The sequence below is a fragment of the Phascolarctos cinereus genome, unplaced genomic scaffold (genome assembly GCF_003287225.1).
Source record: "Phascolarctos cinereus isolate Bilbo 61053 unplaced genomic scaffold, phaCin_HiC Scaffold_4;HRSCAF=312, whole genome shotgun sequence".
Lineage (NCBI taxonomy): Eukaryota > Metazoa > Chordata > Mammalia > Diprotodontia > Phascolarctidae > Phascolarctos > Phascolarctos cinereus.
The window spans coordinates 122,019,643-122,042,879 of record NW_027555847.1 but is presented as its reverse complement, the minus strand read 5'-3'; the positions used below and the strand labels follow the sequence as shown (position 1 = coordinate 122,042,879).

General features: G+C 35.3%; 1 protein-coding gene across 5 annotated transcripts in view; it reads right to left on the bottom strand.

Moving 5' to 3' along the window:
* Positions 1-23,237, bottom strand: part of RFX3 (regulatory factor X3) — a 329,994-nt gene that overhangs the window by 58,314 nt on the left and 248,443 nt on the right. For all 5 annotated transcript variants that reach the window (XM_021006282.2, XM_021006288.2, XM_078152509.1 and 2 more), the window contains 4 exons: positions 20,425-20,606; positions 15,160-15,279; positions 1,534-1,655; positions 866-978 (listed from right to left, as the gene is read on the bottom strand). In XM_021006282.2, the coding sequence (XP_020861941.1) occupies positions 866-978; positions 1,534-1,655; positions 15,160-15,279; positions 20,425-20,606 (537 nt within the window). The remainder of the gene's footprint in view (positions 1-865; positions 979-1,533; positions 1,656-15,159; positions 15,280-20,424; positions 20,607-23,237) is intronic.

The window sequence follows — 23,237 nt, the reverse complement described above, 5'->3', positions numbered from 1 at the left end:
GTATGTATATGTATGTGTGTATATATATATATATATATATATATACATATATATATACGTATATATATGTATGTATATACGTATATATATATATGTATATATATATATATATATACATGTGTACATATGTATTACATATTTGTATATATATTTGTCCTATATATGAATGACACAAGGAGAAACCTGAGGAGAAGAATAGAAACCTCAGTGATCTCTGGAGGGAATAACTATAACACTTTCTTTGTATCCTTCAACTCTATAGTTAGGCAGGAAAAAGCAAAGAAAAATCTCTTTTTTCCATAATCTGCCTGCAACTTAACTTATCTTCTACTACATCCTTTCCATGAACCTTATATCACCACCAAATCAGGCTACCCTCCTCACCCTTCCACCTGTGCCTCTGGCCACACTGCCTCCTTGCCTGCCTAGAAGATGTGCTCCCTTTCTCTTTGTCTATTGAACTTGCTCCCTTCCTTCAACTTTCAACATGGGCACCATGTCTTTTGTGAACTCTTATGACTCTCCCTAACTTCCCTTCTCCCTGAATGAAGTCATTTCTCCAGGCTCAGATTCCTAATAACACTTTACTTGTATGTTTTACTTGTCTTATAACTTTCACTCCTGCATCATTATTTGTGCGCCTATGTTCTATTCTGTTTGATTGTTAAGCTCCTAGAGACTAGGTCCTTAAAAAAAAAAACAACTCTCAGTTCCTTGCACACAGTAAGCCCTTGATAAGTATTTGTTGAATAGACTTTGCTCAACAAAGCATTAGGATCAGCTTCTCTCCTATGCAAGAGACATATCATTTGCTTTTAGCTAGCTGTTTTAGTATGACTTAATTTGTTTGAAAAGTCTTACTTACCTCACAGTGCTCTCGATAAAGACTCTGCAGTGATTTGATATCCTCAAAGGTAGTACCATCTGGTAGAGAAGATATTTCAACTTCTCCAAACTCTGGAAGTGCTCTCGATGCATCTGTTACCATGACAACAGAATAGAAAAAAAAAAGCATTGTGGATGGTGCCAATTACAGTTTAATGAGAAAAAAATTTAAGAATACAAAGGCTTTGTTTTTGTAAAGTCAGGGGGCCAAAAAGCCAAGACTTTTCCTACTTTCATCTTAATATTTTACAACCAAAAATTAGAGGCATGAACAAAAGACAAGATAAAATGTGACCAGAACTCTAATTGTAACAATACTGTCTTAGTTGTGTAAGAGACACAAAATGTCTTGGGTGATTTTTTTTAACCCTAAAGTTTCACTAGAACTTTTAGAAATAGCATAGGGTTTCCCATTTTAGCAGCTCATCCATACATATTTACTTAGTATGTATGAATTAAAAAGTCCAACACAAATCCAGATCTTTAAAAAAAGAGTATTTAGCTAAGAAGGAGCCAAACCATCATGTTGTGTTGGATATATAACTTCAGCAGAAAGAACTTTAGAGTAGAATTAGTCTGTAATGAACCATGATACTTTAAGAAAAACTTGTTGCTATTTTGTAGGTTTCACATTATGTCTTAACATACCTAAAAACTGTTGATGATGCTGACTTTGGGCAATTACAGTTTGCTCAACAGATGTGCCTGTCTGTTGACCACTTCCTGTGAAACCATCTGCAACCCCATCCACTTTCTGCATAGGCTTGTACCTTAAAATATGGAATGAAAAAACAACAATAATAATAACAACAAACACATTATTCCTTGAGTCTTCAAATGCACCACACAAAAATGACTAAGGCGTGTGACGTGTATCTGCCTTCTTTCACTGTTCATGTTGATAGGGATTTAGCCAAGATAAAACAGACTTTAGAAAGCTGGTATATAAAGACGTTTTCAATTCTGCTTTTCCCTGAGAAACTAACCAAAGGTGGGAAATCCAAGAACAAAGAATTAAAACAAAGAGTTCCAAGGTCTTTCTTTAGACTACAAAAACCTATTCTGGTTGCTCATTGTGTCATGGATGGGACCAGGGGTTTTCCAAGGCTATTTCCTAGGTGAAAAAGCTGGAAAGCTTTCAAGTATGGTTTATAGACTCATCATATGTTTTTACCTTGGGGTGGCAAGGAAGTTTACCATTCCCGACTAATGAAACTAGTGCTTATTGAAACAGGGCCTAAAATGTAGTAAGTACTTAATGACCACTTGTTGAATTGAAGTACCACTTACAATAAAGATGTTGGTCTATCCAGCCTGAAGGGGGCAAAGGAACTTTGATCCTTAGTAAATTAAAACGTGGAGGGTCCTTATCAATTAATTCTACCCTTACTTCATTTCAGAAGGTTTCCCATACTCATCAATTCACTCTGTGCTCAATTTGGTTTTAGCTTCATTATTTTCAGCTATGAATTTTTACTTAGCTAATAAAATAGGCTGAACTTGTTTAACCAATTTAAATTAATACAGTTTGGAATTTGTGGTGTTTAATCAAAAGAAGTGAAAGGAATTTGCATTATTTAGTCTAGAGAAGAGAAAGCTGAAACAACTTCCTACAGATTTCAATTATATGAAGCTTTATTATGAGATTATGGAGTAATTATAAAATGGAGACCAGCTGTTTTCTGATTATACTTCTCTATTGTCAATTGCATCTAGCAAGTATATCAGGGGTGTAAAATGACGAAAATTTCAAAACTGGCATGGAATTTTAGGTTAGACAGGAAGTACTTTATACAACTTCTTCTTAGACTGTGTTTATATAGAGCAAACAAGCCTTCATCTCAGTGGCATTGAAGAGTGTCTATACTGATGATACAGTCAGTGGTAAGACAATTTCTAAATTCTTAAGGAAGATAGTAAAATATTTTTCCTTGGAGTTGCATTAATACTAGCTACATCATTGAGATGATGATGATATTAAAAGCAGAAGCCCACATTTATATGCAATATCTACTGCTTGCAAAGCAATTTCAGTAAGTTGCTTCTCTGAGTCACACGATAACTTTGTGAGATGTCTAGTTTCTTCATTTTATAGAAGGGCAGCATGTATAGTGGAAAGAGCTCTGTACTTGGGGTCAGAACATCCTTGCCCCATGATGAGAGTTCTGGCTCTGCTCTAAGCATGTATGACCTTCCTCCCACCCCAAAATGAGATAATAATACTTTTGTTATCTCCTTCACAAGGTTGTTGTAAACAAAGTGCTTCCTAAATTGTAAAGCATTCATAAATGTGAACTACAATTAAGAAGAGGAAGTAATCTCATAGAGGTTAGTTGACTTGCACAAGGTTACCCAGCTTAGTAAGGAATGGGGCTGAGCCTTAAACCCAGATGTTTTGACTACAAATCCAGTGCTTTTTCAGCTAATACCACATATGCCTCTGATAAAAGCAACAGTAGGAAACTATATTAGTAAGGAGATAAACATTTGTAATGATAATAGTTCTTCACAGGTGTAATGTAATAGAACATAGGACACTGAGGGTTTCTTTAAACCTAATCTTGTAGAAAAAGAATCAACAACTAAGATGAAAAATCCATTTTTATGGAGTTCAGATATTGATTTTGATATTTCATTAAACAACCTCTTTTCTAAGTGTTAAACATTTTTAAATGAATTTTAAGGCAAAATATTTCATTGTTGCTAAAAACAGCCAAAAACTAAAATCAAATAAATATTTATTGTGACTGTGTTGTATTTTTTTAAAAAAGGTTGTATGTAAATTGAATCTTTGTGAACCGAATCATGCTTTCCCACTGACTTACACTATAAGCTGGGGATGCTTTATTTTCATTCTGACTGACTTTCTACTGGCAATGGCTCTTGCCATTGAAACATAACTTTAAATTTTTCTGCCTCCTACTACTCTGTCAAATAATTCATCATCTGTAAGTACACACTTGACTGCGAACACTAGGAGAGCTCACTATTTAAAGAAAGTCTTCTCGAATATTTCTTTTTTGGTAAGACAAATCATCACCTCCATAAATTATGTTTGAAACATTCAAAGGTCTTGGTTGGCATTTTTATAAAATGGAGTAAACCCAGACCATATCTGAAAATCTGTAGTGCCAAAAAAAAAAATAAAAAAGACCTGTGCTGTTGCTAATGAAGAAACAGCTCTTGGTTTTAAAATTAGTAAGAAGCAAATGATAATTTTAACAGCTTGCAACTCCATGGGCAACCACCAGCTAAAGTTGTTAATGATTAAGAAATCAAAGAAACTCTAATGCTTTAATAACTTAGTGTATGCATGAAACCTGTCACTGAAATATAAAACTTGGAAGATTACTAGGAATTTTTTTTAATACGGAGCTCGTCCTAGCTGTTACATGGAATTTGTACAGTTGTAACTCTACTTTGAAAACAACATTGAAAAAAGACTATATGGCTATGCGTGGATACTAAAACATCGTAACGGAAGGCAGAAAGTGGCATATACTTACCACCAGAATTGCCAAATTAACTTCTCTATACTAATCAAGGCTATGGGGGAAAATTCATACCAAAGTTTTTAAAATAGTTGAAACTGCATGCAGGAAAAACAAAACCATCACTGAACAGATGCACAGGTACCATGTGATGATCCCAGTCTGTCTCAGCCACTTACTAACTGTGTGACCCTGGGCAACTCACTTAACCTCTTCTGGGCCTCAGTGTTCTCATTTGCAAAATGAGAGGATTGAAGTCAGCTCCAAATCTGTGATCCTATGAACCATCCTAAATAATTACATGATTCATAACCACAGATTAAAAAAGCTGTTCTCCCTCACAACGTGTTATGATCTTAACCTCCCAGGTGCAATGTATCAGGCTTTTTGAAGTCTGTCCCAGTGAAGTGATAAGCATTTTGGATGTGACTACGGTGACAAAATTGCAGTCAATAACAGAACAACTCAGTGGAATATGGTGAATTAGGTGACTTTCAGTAGCCAGGAAAAGCAAATGATATCCTAGGAGGTGAATTTGAAGTATGGTAGAAAGAACTTTGGAGTTGAAGTTAAAGAACTCAAGTCCTGGCTCTCCCACTTTCTACCTCTGTGACCACAGCAAGTCACTTTACTATTCTGGTCCTTAGTTTCCGCATCTTTAAAAAGGGGAAATTGGACCAGAGGACCTCTAATGTTCCTCTCATCTCTAAATGGAGGAAATCTTATCTTTAGTCCCTTCTCTCATTAGTCCCTTCAGTTACCCATTTTATAGTTATTTTACTGTTCATGGGCAACCTGCGCTGGTAAGTACTTGGGCAGGAGGGAAAAAGTAAGATCCAGATCTATCAATTTTGTTTATTAACAATAGATTTGACACAGGTTTTGATTAAGGGAAAAGCTGAAACCATTGGCTAAAACAAATTCTTTGTCTTAGTGGATTTTACTTATTTTATCTCTTTCACTGAAGAGTGGCAGAATGATGTAGTGACCAGGGAAATGGAAGATATGGGATCAAGTCCCTCTTCTGACGCAAAATGGCAGTGTGACCCTGGGTGATTCAGTTGTGCTTTAGGCAACCCTCTAAAATCTCAAGCAGTAATAATAGCTATCATTTATGTAACACTTTAAGGTTTGCAAAGCATTTTCTGTATATTGTTTCATTTTATCTTCATAATCTTCCTGGAAGGTAGATGTGATTATTACTCCCATTTTGTACATAACAAAGCTGAGAAAGACAGAGGTTAAGTGGATTACCTAGGGTCCCAAGGCTAGTAAGTATATGAGATAGGATTGGAACTGAGGTCTTTTTGGTTGCAAGTCTGGTACTTTATCCACTATGGCACTTAGCTCCAAGTTGCAGAGAGTGTTCCAAACTACATTGGTAGAGGGAATTTCTGATACCAGTTAAATCACAATTCCACTCATCTTCATCCCTATCCTTTTTTGACTCACTGGTATGGGTAATTGTACAATTAAAACTATATCGTTTACAATCTTGCTATAAGTTGTTTTTGTCCCTATCATGATATCTCTTTCTTAAACCTTCCCCTACTCCCCCACCCATTTCCTTCTACATTTATTCCTGCTGCAAGGGACCCATGAGAATTGGGCTCCTTGTTGAGGTGGCAACTTGCTTCTCCCCTCCCATCTTGACATGCCAGGCAACAAATGAGTACTTAAGACCTTATCTATGGAGAAACAAAAGACTGACCCCTCTCTGGTAAGAAAATGAAAAATGTGATTTGTATTATAGTCTTCAATATGAATTCTGTATATATTCCATCAAAATGGGATGATGTCTAAAGTTGATCTTAATGCTGAAATCCTTTCAAGAATTTTTAAAAAGCTACTAAATTAAGATACTTATATTAGTTTTTTTTTTAAATTTAAAATGAGCTATATTTTTGCAAAGAGGAAATTTTACCTTGAATAGGTAACCACAAATTCTGCGCTATAATACTATAGGAAGTATATGCATCTATGGAGATTATAAAACTACAACAATGAATCAATGGTGTTCCAAGAAACAGTGTCACAGGTTGGCTCATTTAGTTATTTTTAGTTCTTCTGACTTCAATGGAAAATGTGATCATTACATCAGGGACTGCTTCAGAGGCAGAGTGAACACTAAGGCTTTCAGCATAAACCTTCCTTACCTGATTACTAAAGTTAGCTGCTCTGGTGCCATATCACCTGACTATTATCTACCCCTAGAGATTAATCCCACTCAGGCTCAGAATTTGGAATAACAGCTTGGAATGTTCCTAAGAAGACTTGCTCTTGGCCAGGGACATTCCTTGCTGGGAGTCCCTTAGGAAGCTGGGGAAGGTTCTGAGACTGCATGACAATCTGGCACCTGCTCTAGGGACAGATTCTGTTCTCCTAAGGCTGGGGATGGCCCAGAACAGATCTCTCCTGGTCTAATTCCATGCCATGGAGATTGGATAACAGCTGGATTGGCCTCTATAGGTATGAGGGGATGGAACACACACAAGCACATCTGTCTTATGCATTCTCTGCCTCTGGATCATATTCCTGATTCCAATACAAGACACTACCACCCTTCGAGAAATGTTCCCCAGGATCACAGCTCTAGAGCTAGAAGATAACTCAGCAGCTATCTAGACCAAAACCTTCATTTTACAGGTGAGGAAACTGAATCCCAGGGATGTTAAGTGACTTTCTCCACTCTCAAAAAGTTACGGATGAGATACAGATCTGCACTACAGGATAGAAATTTGACACTGAATTCTCACATTGATAAAATTATAGCTCTAACCCCTTCCCCAAGAATAATAATGATAATATGATTTCTATGTAAACATAAATATCACATATTTGAAAATGGCTTCTGTATTAATTTGAAAAAGTAAAGATGTATAATAACAAAAAAGGCAATTTTTATTACCTTGCCAAGGCAATTAAGATTGCTGATCTTAGTTGCACAAGAATGAGGAAATGAATGAATGAAAAAGTATTTATTAAGCATTTACTATATGCTAAGCACTGTGTTAAATCCTATTAACTTCTGTTAAACAAACAGAAAAGCAACACAGTCCTTATTCTCAAGGAACTCACATTCTAATGAAAGAATAAAAACATTTATTAAATATGGTTACTATCTGCTAAGCCCTGGGGATACACAGAAAAAAGCAAAAGCAGTCCTGACCTCAAGGACTGAGATTCTAATGAGGAAGACAACATACACAGGAGAATTGAGGGTAGGAAGGAGACAACCCACTCTGGAAGGTACAGGTCAGATAGAAGGGCCTAGTCATTCTAAGGGTACAGAAGAAGCATAGATAGCCAGACCTCATTTATCTGGGTGTCCAAATAAGGTAGGCGTTCCATATGAGAGAATTTTGCCGATAAATGAAACTTACCTCTTTTTGAGTGCCTAAACTTTTTTTTAAAACAATTTTATCTGTTTTGAATTAAAATCTTTCTAAAAATATTATATACTTCCCTGTCATCTTAGAAATCTTACATTTTGGAGCATTTCAGAGTCTGCAAAGCACTTTCTTTCCAATCATCTCATTTGAAATTTGTGTAACCTAGGTTCAAGTGTAGGTATTTGTACAAGACTCACCTCAACATTGGAAAGAATGATTACTCTATTCTCCCTGCCTGGCCAGAGCTTAGAAGAGGAAAGATCTTTCTTTTTTGCTTCTAGCTCAACTAAGCTCATCTCACCAAAGTGGAAAGTCCTCAAAGTCACTAAAACATCAAGCTAGAAATAGAGACATTCCCAAGGTGCCTACTGGACACAATAGGCACTGGACTCAGCTGAACCTTTCCTTGATTCAGAGCCATTATTTAAGAATACAAATGGTTGTTTTATGTTGTACCATGGTTACATGGCTTCAGTGGCCATTAAGGCATAGACTTGGCTCTAGACTGCTGAATTGAGGAACAGGAAGCTCTGCTCAGGCTCCTCCCATTATTAGCTACCCTTGATGATGGCTATCCATGGTACCCCACCCACACCCCTGTTTTCTTCCCCATTGTCTGGGCAATGGATCAAAGGATGAAATTTAGAGCTAAAAGAGAAGGTAAAGGTAATTTCATCCAGTCCTCCTCCACCTTTTTCTAACAGATGTGGAAACTGAAGCCACTCAAAGTGACTTGTCCAAAGTGACAGAGGTAGTAAGAGGCAGAGCCAGAATTCAAACTACATCATATGATACCAAATGTAATGTGCTATCTTGGCTTGAAAACGATTCCATATTCCTAGAGAAATAAAAGGTTTGGGCTTTATGAGAAGAATGTGAAATGCCTTTTATTTATTACTTGGATCTTTCCTACCATGTACTTTATGGTTACAGGGACCACTGTAAATTTATGTTACATTGTCTCAACTGTGCCCTCAAAGTTAGACACTAATTCTTTCGCTCTTGAATCAGTTCCCATGGTGTCTTGATCCAAATCTTTTCTTCTTTCCTTAAGCCACCTATACCATCCCTCCTTCCCCGATTTTACACTCCAAGGGACCTCAACATTACCCCCTGACCAGTTTTGGAGAAGCCAAGTTCATTATCTTCACAACCATCAATCCTTCTACTTAGGCCTTTCATTCCTATCTCCTCCTGTCTACTCCAAGAGCTCACTCCTTTGATTATCTTCTCTCTCCCTAGCCACTGAATCTTATCCTTCTGCTTACAAACATGTCCAGATCTTCTCCAACCTTAAAAAAACAAAACAAAAAAACCCCTCTTTTTCCCCCACACTTTTTGGTCTGACTATCTTTTTAAGCTACTGTCCTAAAATACCTCTTTCCTTTTACGGTCAAACTCCTGGAAAAGGCTGTCTACACTCTGCCTCCATTTTCTCACTTTCTAAATACTTATAATCTTGCTCTTGATCTTATCATACAACTGAAAGTACTGTCTCCAATGATTTCTTCATTGTCAAATAGGATTTCTTGATTCAGGGCCTTCTGAATAGAATCCATTAAGAAAACTCAACACTTATCCTTCTTGACTTCTCCACAGTGTCTGACGATGTTGATCTCCTAGATGTCCCCTTTTCTATGGGGTTTTGCCTGGTTGCTCCCTTTCCGTCTCTTTTGCATGCTCATTCTTGTTTTTCTCCCTATGACTCCAAGTACCACATGGCTTTAAAAAGCGTCCTCTTCTCTCCTCTCTCTACAAATTATCTTAGTGATAACATCAGCTCCCACAGGTTCAACTAAACACTCCTATGCAAATGACTTGCAGTTTCACTCTCTGTTGAATTCTGGTTCAATCTCCAATTGGATGTTCCATAGAGATCTCAAATGCAATATGTCTGAAACAGAACTGATTTATCTGTCCCCAATACCCCATTCCCTTTCCTAATTTTTCCATTTTTGTTTAAGGCACTACTATTCATTTACTTATTCAGAGTCTTCTTTTACTCCTCCTCATCCTTTATTCTTCATATTAAACTAGTTGCCAAGCTTTGTCAATTATACCTTCACAATATTTCTTGTTTCATCCCCTTCTTTCCATTCACATGACCACCACCTTAGTTCAGGCCCCCATCACCTTTAGCTTAGATGATTGCAATCCTAATTTAACTGTCTGTCTCCAACATTACCAATGCGTTCTCCATAAAATGTGAAATTGATATTCCTAAAGTACATGTTACTCCACTGCTCAAGATATTTTAATGTTTCCTTCTTGCTTTTAGGATAAACTCCCCTGCTTGGCCTTTTAAGGCCTTCACAATTGGGCTAGAGCCAGCCTACCTTTCTAGACTTACTAAAAACTACTCTCCTTCATGCACTCTACATTGCAGCGATATTGGAAAACATTCTGTTCTTCCTCTCCATGCCTTTTGTAGAAACTATCCTCCATGCCTCCTTAGCTCTACCTCTTAGAAAGCACCTTCAAGTGCCTCCTCCTACAAAGAAGCCTGATACCCCAAATCTATCTAGTTGCTTGAGGTTACTTTGGATCCATGTTGTATTTCATTTTCTACGTACGTGTTGTTTCCCTCCAGTAGAATGTAAAACTCTTTGAGGGCATGATTCATTTTTGTCTTTGTATTCTCAGTCCAGAGCACAGGCCTTTCACACAGCAGAACCTTAATGCCTGTTTAACTGAATTGAATTCTGGATAACTGGTATTCAGGTTTAGACCCCTAAATAATTAATGTGGCCACATGTGGGAGGTCTTCTCCTGTGATGGGGGTATGTGTGACTTTCATCAAGGAGGACCAAGATGTGGCTCCCAGCCCAAACTTGTGAAATGTGTATGTTGTTTCCTATCTCTGAAGCCAAGCAGAGTCCACTTATGCACCATGCTAACCTCTCAAGGGAACAGAGATGGAATGCCAAATTCCTGCCTGGCTTCCCTGGAGATTCACCAACCAAAAACACCCAGACATCCATAGTCATCCTGAGATGCTCCTGCATCTTCTCAGATACATACTTGCTCTTTGCTTTCCTACTTGCTAAGTCACTCCACTGTGACTGTCTCAAGAGGCCAAGTTGTATACTTGTTGAGCAAAACTGCCTCCAATCATCATTCTTTCCCTACGATAGATACCAGTAGAGCCCCTGAGGCTTAGTTTCTCCTTAGCTTGGTTCCTCTGCTTCGTTTCCCACTGCTAACTATTGAGGCATTATTATATTTGTCTACAAACGTTTCATGATGCCTTCACAAACTTTTTAATCTCATGTTCTAAATCTTATATCCTTTATTTAATAAAATTAGATGATGCATCTATTTTGCTTCTTTTATGTTAAGAGATGAATTGACACTTGATAAACTCTACATGCACAATTATATAAAATAGACTTCTAGGATTTTAAACTATTTAAGTATTCTCAAATGCTAAGTATTGGGAAAGGCACTAACATTGCTTCAAACTTTTTTCACAGGTTATTGGTATTTTAGGTGATAGATTTTCTCCATAAATATGCACCTAAATATACTCAGAAAAAAACATGTTTTATTCTATTTATATTATTTCCAGACCCCAACAAAAATATGCTACTTATTAGAATGTGTTAACATGCTGTTTTGTGATTTATAAGTCATAAGTCTTCTTCTTGATTTTATAACAGACTGCTGGACTAATGGAGAGACATTTTCTCTTTTTAGTGTCCAAGTTGTTTTTTTTTTCTGAACAATGGACTAATTGGCTTCAGTTAAGCTTATCAACGTTGCCTTTGGATGGATTCCTTAGTAGAGAGAACAGACACCTGCTGGTGCTCTTCTGCCAATCATAATGAGGGGTCTATACACTTGGTAACACTAAAGCTCTTGAATCAATGAACAAAGTACAACTACAAAATGATTGACTGGTCATTGGAAATCACTATCATAGAAAAAAATCTAAGAAAAAAGGGCAGACTTTCTTGTTTCTCTGATTAAAAACAAACAAACCAAAAACCCAAACCCACAACTTAGAATTTTGAGACATTTTTTATGAAGAGAATTCCACAACAGAGACTGAATTCCATAGAACCTGTTAATATCCTTAGAAATGCTTAAACTATTTACTCATTGATAGTGGTTCCATTTCTTTTTTGAATTTTAATTTTCACTTCTAAATTCTCTCCCTCCTTCCATCTCTCTGCCATCCACTGAAAGGCAAAAAATACTATATCCACTATACATATGAAGTCATGTAAAACATATTTAGTGGTTCCATTTCTAATAACTATTCTTACTAAATTGACATAATAGGCTGAGTAGCTTCCAACCTTTAAAGTTCCTGGTCTCTTATATAAAGATACTTAATCATCCAATCTTGGGTCCTATTTTTTTTTTTACAAACTATTTTCCTTAGGTTTTTAAGAAAGCTCGCTATTACCCTTTTTAAGATTATGTTGCCAGTAGAATTAGGTTTTGTTTTGTGAAATTAGTGATTTAAAAATATTTTAAATTTGTTTCATTTAGTAATTTCTCAATTTACTTTCTTTTTTATCTTCTGCCTCTAAATTATATTCTCATCTTTAGCTTCTGGCAGTGTATTTGTCCACAAGTGCAATCATGGGCTATACTATAAATATATATATATATATATATATATATATATATATATACACACACACACACACACACACATACATACACACACATATATGTGTGTGTATATAATTTATATGTATAATTTTATATAATATATAATTTATTATATTATATATAACATATATTTACATACGAATCCTGCCTTGAGTTGAATAAAGAACATTGTAAAAGGAAAGAAATCTTTATTATATAGCTACTACAAATTCTTCACCTTGCTACCCTTAAATTAACTTTTTAAATAATTATGTCATAACCTCTCTTAAGAAAGATCACCAATGCAAACCAACACAAATTGTTCTATTTTAACTGCCATATGAAAGAATGCATCAAATAACTAACAATTAACCTTTGACCCAGATATTCCACTGGTAGGTATGTTCCCCAAAGAGGTCATTGACAAAAAGATAGGCTCTATATACACTAAAGTATTTATAGCAATACTTTTTGTGGTGGCAAAGAACTGGAAACAAAGCAGATGACCATTGACTGGAGAACAGCTTAAACAAATTGTGGTATGTAATGGAATATTACCATGCTGTAAGAAATGATGAACATAATGAATACAGAGAAGCATGGAAAGACTTACATGAACTGATACAAAATGAAGTAAGCTGAACCAGAGAAATAATAAATACAATGATCACAATAATGTAAATAGGCAAAAGAAAAAGAAAACCCAAAACAAACCCAACCACCATAAAACAATCAAAACTCACGTTGTGAGATTATAAAAAAATGCAGTTTGCCTGAAGAAGAGATATGAGAAGACATTCTCCCCCTTACCCCAATTCATGACCCCAAGGGGTCATGAGTGTGCAACATTGCATATTATAACATAAGATTTTTTTTCCCTATGTAACGACCAAGTTTTCTGAATTGTTTTTTTTTTCCTTTTCCTTTTAAAATAATTATTAACAGATGATTCTCCGGGAGGATGGAAAAGAAGAGATATAGGGGGAAATTTAAGGGGTTTAAATACAAAAGATTTCAATAAAATTGTTTTAAAAATTTTTACTCAAGCAAAAAAGTGTTAAATAGGTTTCCTGTGGACCGCATTCCAGAGTGCCACCAGAAGCAGATTAAAATGTAATTGGTAAATATTTAACAAAATAAATAAAAATACAATGGAACACAGATAACATTAATATGTGCTTTCCCAAGTCAATGTACAGCCTGCAGGGATTCTTATGTATGGTCCATGCTTCTATTTGAGCTTGACAATGCTTATCTAATACTATTTGCCTTATAGATATGGCCAAGCAAGTATCACTAAAACTATTGCTTGAAGAAGAGATAGTTTATTTAATAACAATAGCATAAAGGCCCTGCTACTTCTCTTCAAAAAGGGAAACTCCTGATTTCACCCTGTGATAGCAGTCCTGGAATTCACTTTTCACACAATCACTGGAACAATCCAAAAAGCTGCCTTCTTCTATCCTCCCCAAAACAGAAAACTTAAATAGTGAGGATATAATCTCCCTGGGAACTGCTTTAGCTCTCTTCTAATGTATCTCCTACTCATTTGTCTTTCAATAGGTCATAGGAAATGTGAAAGGGGAATGCTTTGGCAATTCCATTGTCAGCATTATTATTTAATTATTTGATTAGTGTTCTATAAAGCAACATGGCCTCCATAAAATTTGCCATTATCAGGGTTTAAGAATAGGTACACTAAAGCCTTTCCCTAGTTGTGGCTAATACCTGATGCTTCACAGAAGAATGATGCTTTAGTAAGAAGCCACAACATAAGACTCAGTGGGATATATTAGCCGACAGAAAGAACTCTAATTCTAAAAGGGGCACACGGAATGTGGGATTAGGATCCAGAAAGCCTGGGCTTTTATTCTTTCTCCACTGTTTGCTTGCTGTATAATCCTGAATAAGTCACTTAACCTTAGTAAGGTCTTATATTTGCTTTATCTACAAAATAGGGATAATAAGACCTTACCTGCCATTAGGCAGGGGGCTTGTCCCAATTCTCTCCTGAGGTTGCTTTCAGCTCTAAGATTTATAATTGCATTTCTATAAAAACTTCCATGCTGCCTATGAAAGAATGTTTGATCTGGAACAGATTACATACTGTCCTTTAGGTTCTCTGTCTGAATAAAATGGGATTATCTTATGTTTCTCAAGGGAGGGCGAAATAGGCATTATTAGTATATAATGTAAAAAAAACAAACATAAAACACTCTTTAAAGGCTAAAAACATGTCTTAAGACATCACTTTTAGTACCTTATAACTCAATACTGAAATCACACCATCAATTAAAAACAATTCAATAGACATCAATTGATGACCTAGTATATTTAAGACACTGTGGTGGGTACAAGAGATATAAAGATGAAAAATAACATTGTCCCTGCCCTCAAGGAGCCCATATAATCTGTTAGGGGGGATTTGACATGTAAACATATAAATGTAGTGAATTTATATAGAAGTAAAATAGAGGGACAAAGGAGAGACCCAAATTACAATAGGAAAATTTGAGGAGGAATTACTTTTGGCTAGCAAGACCTGAGAAGGTTCATGGAAAAAATGAAATCTGAATTAAACTTTGAAGGAAGAGAAAAATTTTAACAGATGAAGATTAGGAAGGAATGCATTTCAGGATAGTGGACAGACTATGTGATTTCTCAGGAGGAAGCAGCATATTGTGTTCTCTTAGGGTGGTGGGGTTTTTTTTTGTTATCAAAGGAAAATACCACAGCACTTAAAAAGTTAAAAATGATTTTCACATTTCAGTGTAAACTCCAGACTTTACCTTTGTTTCTGCTGCATGGGTTGTTGTCTCATAGCCATATATTGCATGTCCTCTTGTAGTCGATTAAGAGGGGAGTCTGGCTTGACACGAATCCCATAGTAATGGTACTTGGAGTTCCCTCTTCATCAAGAAAAACAACAGACAATAGAAATATAAGTGTCAGTAAATATAAAATTAGGCTTAGTCAATATCCACTTAATTTAAAGTACTGCAAAATTAATTCCAAGAATGAAGAGCATATAAATTGCACGCACACAAAATGGCTGGTCATGTGGGGAAAGCTCAACTCAAATTAAAAAGTGTTGAAGCACCTACTGTCTTGTACTATTTGTATACATATCAGGCCTGTACAAAAACAAAGGAAAAAACAATACAGTCTCCATCCTCATGGAACTTACTATATTCTACTGGGGGCTGGGGGCAGGGTGATAAGATGTACACAGATAAACACAAAATATATACAAAGTAAATATGAAATAATTTTGGCAGAGCACCAACCAATTTGGGAGGGCACCTACAATCAGAGGTCTGCCCACGTGGTACTTTAGTAATCCTGAGATAAAAAAGGAACAAGGGGAAGTCCTCTAGAGCACTGAGCAAAAATCATGCAGAATGAAAGAAAAATACCTAAGGGCTATAATCTTCCTTGGTGGAAGAAGTACCTATACAGATAAATTCACAGATACACCAAAGGACCTGTATATATGAATATATATGTATATAATTTGTGCATATATATGTATATAATGCCACATATTATATAATATATATCTTACATTTCATGCAAGTTAATAGAGTAGCTCTATGTACAAAATTAAAATTCCATTCTGACAAATAAAGACTTTGAAAAAAATTGTAATCATATTCTGCCTTGATATTTTCTGAACAGTTCATTCAGAAAATGTGTATGTTCTCTCAAGTTAAATTCAACACACAAGTTTTATTCCTAAATTGCAAGCTCATTGAGGGAAAGTTTTACTTAAGTCTTGTATCCTCCTCAGTACCCAGTACCGTGCTATACACAAGTGAACACTTAAAAGTTTGCTAGATCATATTCTTGTAGTATTAGCTTAATTAAAAGGAGGTCAGTTATTTCAGTGGGAAATTGGTCGTTAGTAAAAATAATGTAATGTAGGATAAGTGATTCCTCATTAAAAAGGAAATATCAGTGGGGCAGAATTACCTACAGGTCTCACAGTAAAAATCACACTTCTTGCTCTATCACCTTGGACAAATAACTTAACATTTCTATAAATAATGTAATGTAGGATAAGTGATTCCTCATTAAAAAGGAAATATCAGTGGGGCTGAATTACCTACAGGTCTCACAGTAAAAATCACACTTCTTGCTCTATCACCTTGGACAAATAACTTAACATTTCTATTTCTTATTTACTTCATGAGAAGGAGTGTTGGCAGTGGAATAAATATACTGATTTCAAGCTTACAATATTGTTGTGTTAATCCAGTTAATTAAATTTTTTAATAAAAAGAGCTCTGTAGATGTTAAGAAGAAATTATTTCATCCCTGTTGATTCTCAAACACATTTTGTTAGTCACTGTTTTTAAATGAATCCATATCTGTTTTGCAGGCTGAATCAGATGTATCACAACAGACACACATGGGGAAATTTCTCTGTGAAAATGGCAAATTTCCACATGGGACAAATGATTTCACAATTTCTTCATTTTCATGAGAAAGCCTGTGTTTCGTGACAATTTTTTTCTCTCAATGGAATTCGTGAATATTTGCAAGAATAACAGTTTTAAACATGTAAATTCTTGCGATGAGAAAATTGTAGTTTCTAACAGGTCTAAATATAGTAAGGCATTAGAACTCTTCCCATTTTTTCCTCTTCCACTTAAAGAGAAAAATTCAAAGAGAATTTGTGCTAGATTTAAAAAAATGGAAAGATGCTACTTTCAAGTTTAAAGAGTAACTATATAGTGTAATGACTACACCCTTGTAAAACTGTTAAAATGGGAGTACAATACAGTTTTATTAATTGGCAAAGATATATAGTATATCTGATATCTGATATATAGTATATTTTTGAGTACTTAGTCCCCCAATTTAGGAATGAATCCTAAACCCAATAAGATAGGCCTTCTTTAAAGAAAACTTTCAATTAAAATCACTTTTTAGCGTTTTCAGCCTTGGAACAAAGTGACAAGCCAACTCAATACATTTTATTACTAGTCTCTTTTTCTTCAAAGTAAAGAGCAGTGAAAAAGCAGGAGAAGGGATAGAGTGGTGCATCTCTCACATGACCTCTTCCCATTTGCATGGCTGATTTTTGTCTCTATTGTATTAACAAGATGGCCCACTCTGTTCCATGAATGGCCTCACAAAAACTTATGAAGAATCCAAGAGACAGGGTGAACTGACTATAAATTTGGCAAAAATGTTCTATAAACATTTTAATGTTTTGATTCTGCTTAGGATCAATAGTTTTATAATGTATATTTGTTTTTTTTTCTTGGTTTCTATTAGGTATAATTTTATTTATTTTTTTAGAAGGGAAATTATTTTATGGCTCTTTCTGCTTTTTGGTAAAAATTTGTATCTTGGCTCATTTTGGTTCATGGTAAAGTGCTGCTCAGACTGAATCTTGGTTCAAATCCCTGTTTGAGGGAGAGTGAGTCTTTTTTGCAGTAGACACATTTCAGCAGTATCTGAGCCTGATTACTTTCCTTTTTGCTATATTAGCCCAGCTATCATTACAATACAGAATGGGGCTTAACATTTCCATTTGTGAATAAGTTTTTATTCTGTGCCTAGATTTTCTTTCCCATCACTCATTTTAAATATTACTTTTTTAAAAGTTACAGGGCAAATTATTGGTACATTTTGAGAATAAAAATGATAGCAGGGACCCCTTGGAAAGTAAAAGTCACAAAAGTAAAGTAGAAATTTTGTCTACTCAATGGATTGTACCTGCCAACACCAAGTCTCCTGTCTTTTCTTTTTTTGAGATACTTTCTAGAGTAAATCTGGAACTTTAAAAGTGAACCATCTATTGAAATCTTTTCCAGGGACAGCGTACAAGAAAACATTTAAGCAAGCATGAGTTGTGCAAAGTTAATGTTTGCCAAAGTATATAGAACTATATGGCAATGTGCTTCCTGCAACTCATGCTTGCTTAGGTGCTTTCTTATATTCTAAATTATATTTCAACCATTCTTTTTGTGGTTCTGGACAAGGAATGAGACAGAAAACAACTAAAGCCATGAATGTTAACTCCTTCCATTTGATGAAATTAATTATATGCAAAGTCAGTGGCTTAAAATTTGCTAAATCTTCTGTTCCATAGATTCCTCACTAAAATTCAATTATCAGCCAAGAAGAAAGTTGAATTAAATATCACATTGGCTGATGTTTAGAACCACAAACACTTTGGTATTCTGGTTTTGCTTAGGATTAATAGTTTTAGAAGATATATTGGCTTTGATATGGTTTCAGAGATATAATAGTTGCTAAAGAACTGAATCTGTACTTATTTAAATGCTGTCCATGCAGGTAAAATTCAACAGAGGGGGATAATTTTCATATATGTATTATGTATATAGATATGCATAAATCTACATATACACATACATACATACACATATATGGATTTTGTGTACATATATACACACAAAATCCACATATACATACAAACACAAAGTCCATCATTCATAGGAATCTGAAAGGCTCATTCTCAGAATAAATTTATAATGAGGTCACTAAGATTGTTATTTGACTAAGCACACTTAGAAATGTTTACTAGAATTCTATGGCACCATGAATCATAACTAATTAAAACTAATCTGTACTTGCTAAAATTAATGAACATATACAATTTCTTCATGAAGTAGCTCTATTTTTCTTCTTTATATTAGATTCCTAATCAATAAAACTTAGCAATTCAGATTTAATCCTTAGCAATGCAATGTGGTGCAAGAGCCAGGAGATGGATTTGGATTTGGAGGGCTGAGGTTCAATCCTGGCTCTGCCTCCTCTGTGACCTTGTGTAAGTCACTCCATCTCTCATCTGTAAAACGAGGGGACTGGTCCAGATGACCACTGAGGTCCCTTCCAGCACCAAACCTATGATCCCATGAACAACGGAAACATCTATTTGCCCCTGAATTGCTGTTGCAACACCTCAGTTACTTGAAAATATATAACTTACAACAATTATGTTGAAAAATCTGAAACTGAGATAAATAAAACTGGTTGGTTTTAACTATACACATGGGTTTTAAGAAGACAGAATTTTAGAGTTCAAATGGCCTGTACATATTATCTAGTCCAACTTTCTTATCTCATTAATAAAGGAAATAAGCCTCAGGAGAGAGGAAGTGACTTGCTTGAGGTTATACAAATAGGTCATGGCAGGCCTAGAATTCAAACTCATATTTCCTAACTCCTAATCCAGGGCAATTTCCTTTACACACTGAGCATCTCATTCATTTCATCACATCATGTTTGCTCAAAACACCAAATACACATTTCCAATGAAGTGAGAAATTGGGAATAACTGTCCAAACATTTCTAAAAGTATTAAAGTTTCTAAGCAATGGAATTTTTATTTTCCCATTTCCCAATAAAGAGGAAAAAAGAACATGGTAGGGCAATAAGATTTTTAAACCCCAATCAATTCCTGCAACCTTGCAAACAAATAATACATTTTTTGTGTGTCCACAAAAAGATTTGTTGATTTGCCCTCTCTACAGAAAGTGAATCCAATGACATCAGCACTCTATTTCTTGTAGGAGAGTGGGCATGTAGATGTCAACCTTTTTTATATGACTGTTTTTAATATAATTTTGTAGGAGGCAAACGACAGACTTTTTCTGTTTAATATATCTGTTTTATTGAGCATCATCCATAGCATTTTAGAAAGGGCCCTGATATGGTGTTTAAGACATCACAGGTAAATTTTGCGTGAAGCTGTTGATTTATCTGCCATTCTCCCTCTGGCTTGATAATTGACTCCTCTCACCCTTTTCATTATTGTGTCATGCAGAAATCAGCTGGTGAATTCTGAAGTATGACTTTCTTTAGTGGAGGAGATACTTTCACCTTCCTGGTCCAGTAATTTTCCGCATGGGTAACGTTTGGGATAGACACTTGTCTTTTGGATTTGGTAGTCTCAAATGGACGCCTCTCTGGCCTTGCCTAATCTGTGTCCTTGTATTCTCTCCACATACAGACACACTTTCACATACTTTCACTGCAATAAGTTTTGCAAATCCATAATCTTATTTTTCAGTACTGACCTAGTTCCCAATCTCCTGGTTCGTAGCCCCATGAAAATTGACCTTATGAGTTTTCCAAAGGAGGCAGCATTGACTGGGTCCAGTTTGTGTTCCTGACAGTGTCGTAGGTAATGGTTGTAAAGGGTACTTCTAGGGAGGCTCACACCTTCTGCTGTTTCATAATTGTCCAACAGCCACTGGAGCTATTATAAGTAAGACAGAGTAAACAAAAAGAAACAGCATAATTTACCAAATTATCTACAAGCCACTGAAATCATTAGAGTGTCACTTCACACACACAAGAAAGTATTTAGAAGCTCTCCTGAAAGCCTTACGACAGGATCAAGTAGCTCTTTTTAAGTGAATTCAGAAGCTTAATATACTAGGGGGTTGAAAATGCTTGGAAATGTCTGTTAAATAGCAGAAGTCATAAACCTGTGACCTCCAACAATGCCTGTCTCTCCAAATATTCAAAAGCATGTAGTGACACACTGATTTTCACTGCATTGAATGTTGTTTTGGAGACAAAGAGTTATTTCCATTGGGGAATTTAGATAATCATGTTAACTAGTCACAAATATAATTTATACCATCATGGAACAGAAAAACCATGTTATCCAGACTGACGGCATGGCACATAATATATCTGTATTGTTGGTTTGTTACAACATACCAACACTAAGCTGTCTTGTATGAGCCCTTATATTAAGGTTATATTAATTTTCATAGGGTTCCTAATTTACTTGTTTCAAATTATCATGAGATAACATAATAATAGCATTATCTGCTAAGCAAAAAAATTCTAGAAGGTAGGAAGGGAAGAAACTCAGTCATTTCTTGCCAGAAGGGAAGAAACTTGGTAACTCAGGTTAAAGAGTATAATACAATTGATATTTATTTATTCATTTTTCTATCTATATATGTATCTATTTGTGATGGGGAAAGTTGTAGTAGTTAAAGATAGTTATTGTAGGTTTAATTCTTTGACTTTTAAAAAGGAAGGAATGAATTATTAGAACTATCTTGAAACTTTCTATCTCTAGGCAGCATTTTTGCAATGCCACAGAAGGATGATGATTTGCTGACATGTCTATACTCAACAACAATTTAAGTCTTATTGATAGCCCTGGGGTTATGCTTTCTTTTGCAAGAACATGCAGAAAGAAATAAAAAAAAAATTCTAATGCACACAATTCTAGTCTCTGAGGTCCTAACAAGGATTACAGTTGTAAAATAGGCAGGACCATTTATTATTGTCCCTGTTTTACAGATAGGGAAACTGAAACGTAGACAGTGACTTGCCCAAGGTCACCAAAAGAAGTAATACTAGAGTGTAGATCAAAACTCAGGTCTGCTGACTTCTATTTCCCTGCTTTCTCTACCACAACATGCTGGGAATGCAGCTACTGGATGACTGAGAAGAATCTTGGTGTATTGCTCCACAATTCAATAATTTAAAATGTATGTCTAAGGTTAATCTATACTTTTCAATATGGAAATATGAGAATTTGTGAAGCTTCTCCTATGTTGAATCCTAAATAGGGAAGCGAAGAAGGAGTTGTTAAAGTTGTCACAACTTCAACTAACTTTCTAAGCACTTCCCCTTCTATACTGACATTTTCAGGGATTTGTGATTAGACTTGGAATGTGAATTTAAATTTGAAACTTAATAGGGTGCCACTTTCAGACTTTTAAAAAGAAAACATTCAACACGATTTTTTTCAGGTTTCCTGCCTACAATAAATTTTCCTACTTGATAATTGTGCTGATTGAATGTCATTTTATTAGGCTGATGCACATATACATATATATTAAAATACATACATTGTATGCAAAAAATGCATATGTGGCCAGGCTTAGTTGTTGCACAAAATAAACATAATGAAGACAATTCAGGAGAAGCATAGGTAAGCTTGATTATTAGGTAATGGTGACAACTAAATTTTACATAGGGGTTCATAGTTCAAGCTCTTCCACTTACAGTATCTCATTTGATCATTTCAAAACTCCTGTGAGGAAGGGCCGGAACTGTTACTCTTATTCTATAAATAAGGAAACTAAGGCTCACATAGCTAGTTACCAGCAAGACAAGGGTTAGAGCCCATGTCTTATCTCATGACAAGTTTGGTGTTCTTTACAGTGTAGGAAAGTGCTATGGAGTAGACTAAACATGAACACATTCCAGTAACTAGCACATTACACAAAAGTGGCACAGTCTATTGAATATAAAAACTCTTCCAACGGCTTCCGGTCACACGTTCATTCCGCCATATTGCACTGACAAAAACTCACCTTAGGACCATAAGATCATACATTTAAAGCTAGGAGGGACATTTTGTGTCATTTAGTCCAACCCCTTCATTTTACAAATGCAGAAACTGAAGCCTTAAGTGACTTGATCAAGTACTCTGATAGTAATAGTAATTGGTGGAGTTGGGATTTGAATCCAGTTCTGATTCCAAATCCAGAGTCTTGTCCAACCTGAGACCTCCTCAGCAAAAGAGCTGGGTTATTTACTAGGCCCCAAAAGAAATTGTACTTTCTTATAATTATTTAACAGGTAAAAATAAGTATTTGGTAATTTAGCAAATATCATCCTAAAGAACTGGTACCATACATTTAATTTCTTTGATAGACTCAGAAATGTTTATACATCTTTTCATGAATATTTGGGCCTTTACAAATATGTAAGAGAAAAAATAAAATTTTGTATATTTTGAATTTTATTTTATTATCATTATTACAGGTATTACTTACAGCTTGAATTATAAAAATTCCTCACTTGTGACACTTGTAATCATTTCCCCCAAGGCATTCTAATGTTTTCCTAAATG